This window comes from Neofelis nebulosa, chromosome 8, assembly GCF_028018385.1.
Source record: "Neofelis nebulosa isolate mNeoNeb1 chromosome 8, mNeoNeb1.pri, whole genome shotgun sequence".
NCBI classification, from domain to species: Eukaryota; Metazoa; Chordata; class Mammalia; order Carnivora; family Felidae; genus Neofelis; species Neofelis nebulosa.
Window position 1 is genome coordinate 8,969,074 of NC_080789.1, and position 12,656 is coordinate 8,981,729.

At 43.1% G+C, this 12,656-nt stretch overlaps 1 protein-coding gene across 4 annotated transcripts in view; it reads right to left on the minus strand.

The window, feature by feature from the left end:
* The window catches only part of GRAP2 (GRB2 related adaptor protein 2), a 67,884-nt gene that overhangs the window by 46,531 nt on the left and 8,697 nt on the right, over positions 1-12,656 (minus strand). For 2 of the 4 annotated variants that reach the window (XM_058741218.1, XM_058741219.1), the window contains one exon: positions 11,389-11,480. The exons of 1 other annotated variant lie outside the window; for it this stretch is intronic. In XM_058741218.1, the coding sequence (XP_058597201.1) occupies positions 11,389-11,467 (79 nt within the window). In that variant the 5' untranslated portion in view covers positions 11,468-11,480. The remainder of the gene's footprint in view (positions 1-11,388; positions 11,481-12,656) is intronic. One more of the 4 variants, XM_058741217.1, reaches the window with a different exon arrangement.

The window sequence follows — 12,656 nt, forward strand, 5'->3', positions numbered from 1 at the left end:
GATTTTTCCCCCTGAGTGTGAGGCACGCACGAGTCTGCTCAGTCTGTGCTGTCTAATGAGATCCCAGCCCAAGGGGATGAGTTCCTACAATAATGTTGTAATGCTAATTACATTTTAGAATGGTTAGGGCAAGAATAGTTCCAAACATACTCGAGGTAATAGCTGGTCCTATATCCAGAAGGTCAACAGCTCAATCAAAGAGAGAAAAAAATGAGCATATCTTAAGAAAGAGTTCAAGTGGTTTTATACAAGAGCTCTCATTAAGTCTACAAGAACACTTAAAATACTGGTAGAGCGAGGTAATTCTATATTTCCCTTTTTAACTCATTGAAAGCCCCCGATTTCAGGGTGCAGTGTCTGAACACAAGAAGCATCTGGCAGGTGAAGGGGAGGTCGTGTGTTGTTAGGGAGTTGGCTGGAGTTTTAGGCTTGGGGTCCGTGCCAGGACCGCAGCACAGAGTTTGACAGAAGCGGGGTGTGGACTGCTGATGAAAAAGCAGAGGTGAGGCTGGAGAGTTTGGTATCAGATGAGGGCTCTGGGCCAATCTTGCAATATAGTAACGACACAGCTTTAAACCGTGATGACAATAAATCCCTCAAATAATTGCGCATCAAACCGCTATCCACAAAATTACCATCTGCTCTCAGCAGTGCAGAGTCCATAATGGTGTTGGATCTTTTCCCCATTTTCTATGATTTCTTTTTTTTTTAATTTTTTTAATGTTTATTTATTTATTTATCTACTTTGAGAGAGAGAGACAGTATAAGTGGGGGGGGGGTGCAGAAAGAGAGGGGGACAGAGGATCTGAAGCAGGCTCTGTGCTGACAGCAGAGAGCCCCATGTGGGGCTAGAACTCAGGAACCACAGGATCATGACCTGAGCCAAAGTCGGATGCTTAACCGACTGAGCCACCCATGTGCCCCTCTGTGATTTCTAATGAACACAAAAGAGGAGCAATCGGAAACTATACCCGTTGCTTTCTGTTTTAGATGGACTGAAGTTATCTTTCATTTTGAAGTGCATAGTGTTTTAATCTATTTTTAAAATATTTATTGAGCACCTATTACGTACTTGGCAATAGTCACATGGCTAATCGTTTTAGAGATAATTCCTAAAAAAGACTTTCTGCTCTGCCAAAGATAAAGTATTAAAATAACAAAACAGCTCAAGGATTTTTTTTAATGTGCTAAAAACTGGTGCTTTTCATCCTCCAAGAACCCCCCCCCCCACACACACACACACACTCTGCACAAGGAGATCCTTTCAATAAGGGTGCGATGCAATCTGGCATTGTGTGAAGCATAGTCTAAGAACTAACAATTTCAGGGGGACCATGTTCAGTAGAGAAAATACAACTAAGCTGGAAGTGAAGAATGATTTTTGTAATTTAAATTACAGGAAAACTTCAGGGCTAAAAATCAGGTGACAATAAAAGTTACTTAACTCACTTAAAGTAGGAGTTTGAAATGTACAGGAAAGGACAAAGAGGAGTAATAAAAAGCCTTTATGACCCCACCACGCATGGAGTCTTTGCGACTCTTTTCAATAGGCCCTGTTCCATTTTAGATGGGTTATGTGAGTGAAAATATTTCCATGTCTGAGACCAGTCTCTGGGGATAAAACCTTTTTTGGAGGCCATTTTTGGTCCCTGGAATCCCCTGTTAGCCTCTGGCAACTCTACTTTGAGTTGTTACTGGCAGGGGAGGGCCTGGCAGATGCTAGCATGGATCCTGCCCTTCGGCACGTCATAGTCTATTTGAGGGGATCGAACCCCTCATAATTAAGGCTGACATGAGTGCTGGGGAGGAAGACTGATTCTGTCTGGGGAAGGACTAGGAGTTAGGGGCAGGTTTGGGGCTAGCCCTTCAAGGCTGGCTTGGATTTAGGAAGGTGGCTATGTGGGGGATGGGGTAGCTTCAAGCAAGAGGGAAGGCCTTGTTCCAGAATGGTGAGCAGACATGGTCCTTGGAACCGAGTGTACGTTCTCAACAAAATGGGTGTGCTCTGGCTGTAAAAGACGTTGAGGGGGCCTCTAGCTTATTGATGGGGAGGTCAATGCCCTAAATTCTCTCATTTCCTTTTCCAACTGTGCTACTGAGTCTTACTGAATTTTTATATAGCATCCAGCTGGTTTTTAAACCCTAAAATCATGTAATACAGTCATAATTTACCTTTGGAGAGCATGTTACAATTTATAAATGGCTTTTTTATCCACATTATTGCGTTTGATCCACATAACAGCCCTGTGACACCACAGGCTCATCTCCACAAGCTATTTCCTTTGAAAGTAACTACTACTTATAGAAACTACTAGCTATAGAAATCTGAAAATTTCCACCAGCAGCCTTATTGTGTTAGAAGTGCACACCAGGATAAAGTCAGCAATTTGGGAGAAATGAAAGAAAGGGTCCTGAGATAGATAGCGATGGAGAGTCACAGGAGGATGATGGGAGTGTGGCTTTGGAAATGAGTGATGCAGAAGGTAGAGAGGATAGAGTGCGTGTAGGGTAGCGGTCCATTAGGGGGTGGGTGGTGGTACTTAGCACAGTACTGAACACTCAGCAAGCCCGTAGTCAATACTTGTGCCACCACGAGTGGGTGTTGGGTGTGTATCTTGAGCAGTGCTAAGAACACAACTCAAAAATATAAAATGGTGGCTTTTAGAACACGGGTACCGAATACAATGAATATTCTTTTGTAACATTGAGGAGTGAAAGGGTGGGTCAACCTGGAGGAAGGGAGAAATGCTCATCTCTTTTGATGCCTCTATGTTGTCTCTCGTTCTGCAACATCTCCATCTATGGCGACTTTATAAACTGCCTCTCACATACCGAAGCAGGGCACTTTTGCAACTACTTTGTAGCAGCTAAAACAACCAGGACACTGTGATTGCTGTAATCTAGTTGGAATGAGTTTTACTGACTTTGGGTACATCAACATATCCATTTAGCCTGATGCAAATCAGTTTACTTTTCTACTTAGAGACATGATGTGAAATGAAATTAATCCAGTCGCAGCAAAGTGAGTGAATTCACTTGAACAAATCCCTTTCTGTGGAAAAGAATTTTGTTTTGCAGCTCATTTGAAACAAAATCCACATGGCAGTATAATGCCTTCTCTGGAACTGAACAAATGCATTTATCCCAGTTTTATTCACAGCTAAATTCACATCGGAGCTATTTTATATGATAGCGTACTCTATTGTCCTCAGGTGAGGGTCACAGTGAAAGTATTTGCAGAATACTTTCTGCAGTGGAACTTAGCCTAAGGACTATCACTCCAACTGGACTATGAACTCAGCAAAGAATGACAACTCCTTCGAGAGACAAAAGAGGCTAATGAAAACCAACAAAACCCAACATGTATCTTTTTAGATTCTCTCTTTGCCTTCTATTGTCAAAGGGGCAGTCAGCAAGCAGTATACATTTACTAAATACATTTTGGTGGTGACTATCACAAGCAGGCAGGACTCGGAGAGGATTCCAGACAATATCAAAGGGATTAAGAGGTTGGGGAGAGGATCTTAGGGTGCCGTGCTAATGCAATGGAGATTCCTTACCCTAGAAAAGAGAAGGCTGGGTATGGCCATTCTTGGGTTGTTCAGCACACTGAATGTTAGCACATAGCCACCCTGGTTGGATGAAAGAAGGCCAATTTACATCTCATGAAGGGGATTTGGGCTTAGGAATGGCGAAGAAGCTTGACTGAGATGGATTATAAGGTATCAACGCAATCTTTAAGACATCTTTCTTTGGAAATTTTACAGTTGAAGAGTAGATAATCTTTCTGAAATGATTTCGGTGCGGTGCAGCAGGGAAATGACCCCAAGGACCTTGTAAGCTCTATTCCAGTTCTTCTCCCATGATTTTTCACCAGCTGGTGTCAGGACCTGGCTTGATTCTTGCCTACTGTTCTCCGTAACTGGAAGCACTTGACCCCTTCCTGCGAGTCTACCGTACCGTAAACTCAGCACTAAGCCTTTTCTCGGTTGGGAGGGATTTAAAAAGCTCACTGTGGCTGAACGCTTGGCTAACTCTGCCTCAGGTCACCCCCTGCAGCAGCCGGGCTCAGAAGTGTCCCAATTCTAGCGAATAGGACTTTGTCTTGCTCCTAAGTCCCTGTTTTACTGGATTTACCTGAAATCCACTGTATCCTCCCAGGCTAACACCTGAAATCCTTTGTTGTTTTCCAGGCCTAACATCATTTGCGGATCATATCTAGTATCCACTCTAGGACTGAAGCTTTGTGTCTCTCCAACCTCCCCCAGCTCATCTCTGGTGTCCCGTCTCTGAACCCCATCCCTGTTCCCTAAAGCTGACTGTCTTTGTGCACAGAGCACTGGTGACCATGTGTTCTAGATGTCTCTTTTCACCTGTGGCTGGATCCCCTACTCCCTTCCTCCCATGTTCCTACCATCATCATTCAGGCCACTGCCAGCCTATCTGTTCTCTGGCCGTGTTGTGACATACCACAAAGCTCTATTTTCCCATGGAGTTGTGTAATGTATGGTTGCATGTCTGACTCTTTACCTACAAACTATATACCTCCGTAACAGGTTTTCTCAACATTATTACTATTGACATTTGGGACTGGTTAAATCTTTGCTAAGGGGGCCGTCCTGTGCAATGTAGGATCCTTAGCAGCATTGCTGGCCTCCACCCACCAGACGCTGGTAGCATCCCCCACCCCAAATTATGACAATGAAAAATGTCTCCAGGAATTGCCAGATGTCCCCGGCAGGGAGGGGATATCAAATAGCTCTCTGTTGACAACCCCTGTTCAACAACAACTCAGAAAGTCAAGAGTGTTTTAAAGCCAGTGATATATACTTTGAGAAATAGTTGGATGTATATAAACTCTTTAAATCTGGTAAAATTTTAATTAACTACTCTAAACTCTTAATCAACACGAAATGCAATTTTACAACTGTATTATGATACAAGACGGATGCTGGGTAAAGTGGGGTGAAAACGCTGTACCGTAGGTCAGTTCTTCTCATATGTTATTGTGCATAAGAATTACCAGGGGAATTTTCTTAAAGTTCAGATTGCGGTTCTGAGGCAGGGTCTGAGACCCTCATTTCTAACAGGCTCTTTCCCCTGGTGTTTGAATAGTTGATAGCAATGCCATAGATCAAAATCACTGGGGAGGGGGAGGGGAGGAGCTCTTTGAATCTTAATGATTACAAGGTCATGAGAGCAACATTAAAATTTGCATTAGAGTGACAGATTAGGAAAATGTGGATGTTCCCTGCACCTTTCTGTAAGAAAAAAGAAAAAAAGTGCTCACAAGTGTGAGTTTTGAAATGCAACATTTCGATTAGCTGGAAATTAGACATGTTATACAGATTATTGTGAGTTCTCTGCTTTGGCCGGGAAAGAAAACCTATGATCTGCTAAGCTAGTTTGGTAAGACTTTTAGGGGTTTCCAAAGGTCTGACAGAAACCTAAACTTTAAGGTCTTTGAAGTCCTTATTTTACTAACGGAAGAGGTTGGGGTAAGGATGCAGCTGGGGAGGGGATGGAGAGAGAAGAATCGCTTTAAACCAAGCTTTGCAACCAAACAGATACACCTTATCATGTTTACTCAAATCACAAATAACTGCACTGAAACTGTACTGACATCACAAGATATTACCATGGCCCCAAATCAGACCACTCAGCTACAGGTTGAAAACAGTTGCAATGAATATTACTATAACGGACAGTGGTAAGCATAACCAAATCTCCCAAAAGCTGCTGAGAGCCTGAAATAACATTTTCCTCCTCTCGCATGATATGCCTCTAAGGAACTTGTACTTAGAGTTTTGTAGACAGCGGACTCACTGTTGTACATCCTTGGGAAGGAAATGGCCGTTCACATTTCTTCCCAAGTCAGACAGACTGAGGCTCACTTATCTGTCTAAAGATGTAGATTTGTCCAGGGTTGCAGACAATTCACGGATAGGAAGAAGATAATGAAGTCCTGATGCTTTTTGAGACCTGTTCTGGGGGATCCAACATGAGACTAGCTATGCCAGCAACAAATACCTGCTGGGAGACAGTACTAGTTTGCTAGCTCTAAAATAATTTTTAAATGTTTATTTATTTATTTTGAGAGAGAAAGAGAGAGAGAGAGAGAGAGAGCGAGCAGGAGCGGGGGAGGAGCAGAGAGAGGGAGACTGAGAATCCCAGGCAGGCTCTGCTCTGATAGTGCTGACGCGAGGCTTGATCCCACAAATCGTGCGATTATGACCTGAGCCAAAATCAAGAGTCGGTCACTTAACCAGTGAGCCACCCAGGTGCCCCTGAAATATTTTGATAGGTTGTTATCAATATGACTTAGTACGGTAGGGATAAATGTCTTTACATTTAAACCTCTGTGCCTAGGTGTGTGTGTGTGTGTATGTGTTTAATTAATAGCATAAGTAGAGAATAAGGAAGATCTGGCTTAATAGTAACGCATGGGAACTCATGGGTTTTAGTTGACCACAATTTCAGTATGAGTCAGCAGTGTGACACAAATGCCAAAAAGGCTAATACAATCTTGGGCCATGTTAATAGAAATATAAGGTCTAGAGCAGGGGAGGCAATGACTCTGTGGTGTTCTGCATTTGCCAGATGGCTCCTGGGGCGCTCTGTCCCATTCTGGGCACCATGATCTAGGCGGGACCTTCAACTGGAGTCCGTCAGAGGTGGGCACTTAGAATGATGATGGATGCAAAATCTCATCATGGGAGAGGAGTCACAAGAACCAAGGATATCAACGTTTGAAGAAGACGATTTAGGGACATAAATGGAAGTGAGAGAAGAGTGGGCTATCTGGGGAAAGAGCCCGAGGCACGGTTTCTAGTGGCAGAAGTAAAATTTCTGGCTCCTCCAGGAAAAAAAAAAAAACCATGAGAGCCTTCTCAACGCTTGTCATTTAATATAAGTAAATGGATAAAATAAATGGATCATCAGCGAAGAAGACCCAGTTCCTCCCCTGATTTCTGTGAAGGATGCAAGTGTGTGCATACATTTATGCCTCTTCATCAAGCCACCTCCCTCTCCTGCAGGTGCACTTCCTCCAGAAAGCTCTTTCTACAAAGTCCTCCTTGCCCCACTTGCTCTGTTATCTCGTTGGCATGAGTTGGGCCCCGTGGTTTTCATTTGCCCAGTTTCCCTAACAGCTTGTATGTTCCTTAGGGGAAAGGAACCATTTTCTTTTGTTTTTATTACCCTAAATGTTCTTGGTACCTCTGGGTGTCGTGAATTAGGGATTGAGGGGATGTCTGCTGACGGTAGCCCAAAGATGAATTAAAGTAACCAGACAGGTAATTTTTTATAGCATCTATATGACAGAGCATTACAGCTTGTTCTCTTGATGATAATAGCACCTAATTGACCCTTCACTTCATGAAATAATTTGAGCTGACAAAGTTGGCTGAGCAGTAAATCTTACTTTTCCCTACATCTTGCATTTTAATGGACTTTATTTATGTATTCATTTATTTTTTGAGAGAGAGAGAGATTGCGTGTGCACTTGTGCAGGCAGGGGAGGGGCAGAGGGAGAGGGAGAGAGAGAATGTTAAGCGAGAGAATGCCCAGCACGGAGCCCTACATGAGCTTGATCACGACCTGAGCCTAAATCAAGAGTCAGACGCTTAACCCGGTGAGCCACCCAGGCGGCCCTTTACATCTTGCATTTAAAAATAAAAACTGTGTATCCGTGCTGGAAAAAAACCAAAATGTTCTATCTAAGAGCACTATCTGCCTGGCTCCAGGTCTTAGGAATTGCTCTCCAGGTAGGGCATTTGTTTGACTTTACACTTTCTCCTTCTTTGTTTATTTGGGTATTTCCCAGGTACCAGTGTCACCATCATACAAGACCTAGGTGATGAAGTGAATTAGTAGTCTACTTACCAATACTGGTCTAAGAGATAGAAATGCCATAAAAGGAGTTTGACTACACAAGAAAGCACCATCTTATGCATTTTATAAATGAGATATTGTATATTCATATTATGTCAGAGGTAGAGAAGTGCTTTCGGGGTAACAATGCATGTCACTTCGTAAGTGTCCTGTGTAGCAGGTTAAAGAATGGTGTGGTTTCACTCAAGGACAGAGGAGGGGATAGGGCACGGTGGGTCATCCACAAAGCTGAGGAAAGAGCACAGAACATAGGAGCAAAGAGCAGACTGCTCTCATCGCTGGACAGTGTTTCTTCCCACAGTCAATGACCTGACACGCTACTGAGCAAAGTATATACTTCTCGGTACGAAGGTGCTAGAACTCCATTCGCCAGCCTGAAGGTCATTGAGAAAATTCACAAAAGGACTGAGCAACAGGGTTCCCGATTTCGTGTCTCTGGCTAGTCATCACAAATAAAGATTTGTGGCAACCTTCCTGATGGTTGAGGTGGCCGGCCTAGCCCTGTGGACAGTACTAGGCTCAGACTAGTCCAAAGGCCTAGGGCAGGGCGGTTCCTGCTACGCGGAGCAGACCTTCGGTTCTCAGGGTCTGTCCGGCAACTGACACAGGGAGCATGAGAATTTTCTGCTTGTTTTAGCTTCCTAGAGAGACTCAGAATTAAGCTGGGACTACATCATGGATTTTGTGTCCTTGGCAGCATATGCGACGGACGTTTTTTATAAATCTGAAACAAATGCTAACGCGAATTTGTCCTAATTACGTGGACCCAAAGATTCTCCAGATGTCTCCAGATATCTCCAGATATCTCCCCAAGTAAAAGGCTCGGTCACGTCCTTTCTACTTGCAGGGTTTCTGTGTTCAGCGCTGCAAGCCTCTCACGGGTCTCCGATTTCCAAGCACATTTCAGGGACGTTAAAGGAAATAACTCTTAATAATGAAAAATCAGATGGAAGGTTTAGGTCTTTCAAGAGGAATAACCTTCATAGAACGATAAGGTTTATCAGCCCCAAATAAGTCCATCGTCATTATTTATTTCCATATTATACTCGGAACTAACCAAGAGGGATAATAAATAATCGTGGTATGTCTGTCTGAGGCAGAGCACAGAGAGCAAATCCGCTGCAAGGCAGTCAGCCCCGCAGGGAAATGAAGCAACCAGCCGAACAATGAGCAAGCGGCCCACAAAAACACTATTATGTTTATAGCTTCTAACGGGATTTGATATTGCAAAGGGACCCATCGTGACCTGGACACCAGCTTGTGTGACCTCCAGAGAAGGATGAAAGGTCTTGCCATCTATGGCAGAAAAGGTCATTTCCCTCTGTTCTCAGACCCAGGGGGGTCAGGTAGTTCGCAACAGAACCAAAAAGGCTTTGGAGCACATGGTCTAACCTCTCACATGACCGCGAAGGAAACTGAGGCCCAGAGAGATTACGAGGCCTTGTTTAGAGTCACGCAGGTAGTTTCTAGGAGAGCCAGCATTCAGATCTCCAGAAGCCCATCAAGGGTTCCTGTGTCCCCAGAATGCTGTGCCCGGACCGGTGTCGTACAAGGAGCCATGCGTATCCACTTCACAGCCTTGGTCTTAAGTCTTGGCGGATGTTAGCAAAATGACCTTGAGAGAGTCACTTAAATTCTAGAGCGTTGCTTTTCCCACACTGCAACACTGGAGGTAAAATATGTGGTGTGTCTACCTCAAAGATCAAATGAAATAATGTGTGCACACTCTTTTGAAAGACTTTATAGGGCTCAGGATAAAATAACTTCAGATAAAGGAAAATTTTCTTGTCGAGGATGTATGTGTAGACTCCAGGGGAATTCATGAAACACTAGAAATTCTGTATAAAGTTGCATATGGATGAGTGCTAGACACCCCCCCCCCTTTTTTTTAATCTCCCTGAGGAGTTTCTATGGCTTCCATCAGTTTCTAAATGTGTGGCTGACACTCTCTTCCGACCCCTACCTTACCACTGCCAGTAAGAATCTATGTGCTATGGATATCAACATATTTATGATCAACTTCAAAGCTTGACGTATTAAAATTTGACCATATTCATGTATTTAATGTATGGCTGAGATTTTCCTGCTGGCCTTGGAGATTCCATAATCCGTATTTTTAGAACATAAATCTATTCAGGGGAGGAAAGCTAATCTGACCTCACATTTTGCTCCATAAAAGACGGGAAACCTAATGGCCTATAAAATGACGAATAGGAATTTTTTTAAATTGATTAACTTATTTTGAGAGAGAGAGAAAGAGAGAGAAAGAGAGAGTGTATACAAGTCGGGGAGGGGCAGAGAGAAGGTGAGACAGAATCCCAGGCAGGCGGAGCACCATCAGCACAGAGCCCGATGTGGGGCTCGAACTTGGGAACTGTGAGATCATGACCTGAGCTGAGATCAAGAGATGGACATTTAACCCACTCAGCTACCCAGTCTCCCCAGTGAATAGAAATTGCAAATGACCAACCAACCAGGGACTTTGTTGTTTTTTTTTTCCCTACTTGTGTACCTCCCTCGTAATATTTCCTGGTTATCTGAAAGAGATTTCTTTAAAGCCATATTTAACAAGTGAACTATCTACTTATTATTTACTGAGTTCCTACTGAGTTCTCAGCAGTTTGCTTCCAGTATTTTCCCATAAAGCACTAGACAAAAGACACAAATCATAAACCCTTTGTAGGCTGCCGCATTACGCCCGTGGTTCTGGAAGGCTGAGCGGCGTGGAGAAAAACAAATGAAAAAGTATTATTCATGACCAATTGATCAATTAGGCTGCTTTTCATTAAAAAACATAAAAAGGCAGAACCAATTTAGCAATGACTGTGTTCGAAGTGCATAAAAACATTATTAATGTTGGATTTTTTTTTTCTCATTTATTCTTAGTTCTCTTTAGAAAATTACACTTGAGAGCTTTCTGTAGGGCAATTGAGGGAGTGTGGAGCCCTTTTGTAATGCTGATGAAGGTGCAGGGACGGACACTGGTTTTAAGGCCTTTTCTGCATACAGTTCTTTGTTTCAGAAGCAGAGACTGCCTTCTGGAATATCTGAGAGTATGAGATACCCAACCAGGGAAGTTACCTACTTGTAAGACTCATCCATCGTCCCATAAAGAAATCCAGTGGGAGCTTTTATAAATTTGACAATGGGTATCCTCCTGTGTTTTAGTGGTGAAATCTTATACGGTACAGAAATGTGGAAAATGAGAGGGAGTTTTTTCCCCTCTTGACTATATCAAAGTACCATCTCCTGCCCCAGGGCTCTGCGGACTCATAACTTCCCTCTCATATTATTCCTTTCTGTTTGCTTCCCTCCTATTCCTTCATGGTTCTATATTTTTCAGTTCCTAGTGACGTCTTTTGTTGCAAGTTTCTCATACAGAGCCTTAAGCTATGTAAATGAAATAAGTATCCTCATCTATGCTTAATGTACTGTTATCATTCAGATGAACAAAACCTAAAATATATCTTGGCTCCCAGATTTTCGGTTACTTACAAGAACTTAAAACGTGGGTGGTGGTGGCGTGAGGTCCTGTTACTGATTCCCATTTGGTTCCATTTGTGTCACTTCTCATTAAATGGGCCTGTCTTCAGAAAGACACCATTTTAGGGACTTCACATGTATAATTTACAGTTGCTCCTTGAACAGTGTGCAGGTTGGGACACAATCGAAAATCTGTGTATAACTTTTAGGGGCGCCTGGGTGGCTCAGTTGGTTGAACGTCCAACTCTTGATTTCGGCTCAGGTCACGATCTCACAGTTCATGGGTTCGAGCCCCACGTTGGGCTCTGTGCTGATAGTGTGGAGCCTGCTTGGAAATTGTCTCTCTCCCTTTCTCTCTCTGCCCCTGCCCCGCTTGTGTGCACTCTCTCTTAAACATTAAAAAAAGGAAAAAAAAGAAAAAAAAAGAAAAAAAAAGAAAATCTGTATTTAACTTTTGACTCCCCCCAAACATAACTACTGATAGACTACTGTTGACCAGCAGCCCAGCCAATAACATGAACACTCGATTACACCAACTTTGCTTGTTCTATGTATCATACACTGTCTTCCTACCATGAAGTAAGCTAGAGAGAAGAAAATGTTATTAAGAAAATCATAAGGAAAAGAAAATACATGTACAGTCCTGTACTGTAGTTATGGAAGAAAATCCAAGTGTAAGTGGACCCGTGCAGTCAAATCTATGTTGTTCAAGAGTCAACTATATTTAGTTTCCAAAACAATGCGATGAGATAGGTACCGTTATTACTCTCATTTTGTGACTTAAGAAACGAAGGCACAGAAAGACTAGCTTGTCCCACCTGGCCCAGGTAGTACCTGGAGGACTGGCCCCAAACCCACAGCAAGCACCCAGTAAATGTTCCTTATTATCGTTGTTGTAGTTGTTAGTGCCTGAATGTATGCATTCAATAATACCTGCTATTGTTGCTAAAAATGATGAATTTGTGTGTCTAATCCTTCTTCGAAGTGTACAAAACATGGATACGATCCCTCAGTGGAAGAGTCGGTTTTGGCAAGGATTATCATCTAATGCCATCAGGTGAAGTTTGTTGGGAACTAAGGTGCTACCCCAGCACCAACGGTCACCTCCTCAGGTAACTCGTTAATTGCAAAGATGGAGAAAGTACCTTTACAACGAGAGCTCCCTGGAGTGAGGTCGCTACCTTGAGCCATAATCAAACTGAGAATCCCCAATAGATGGACAACCTGGCACTATGTGCCTCCTGATGAGATGTGATATGGAGCAGCCTGTAAAAAACGCT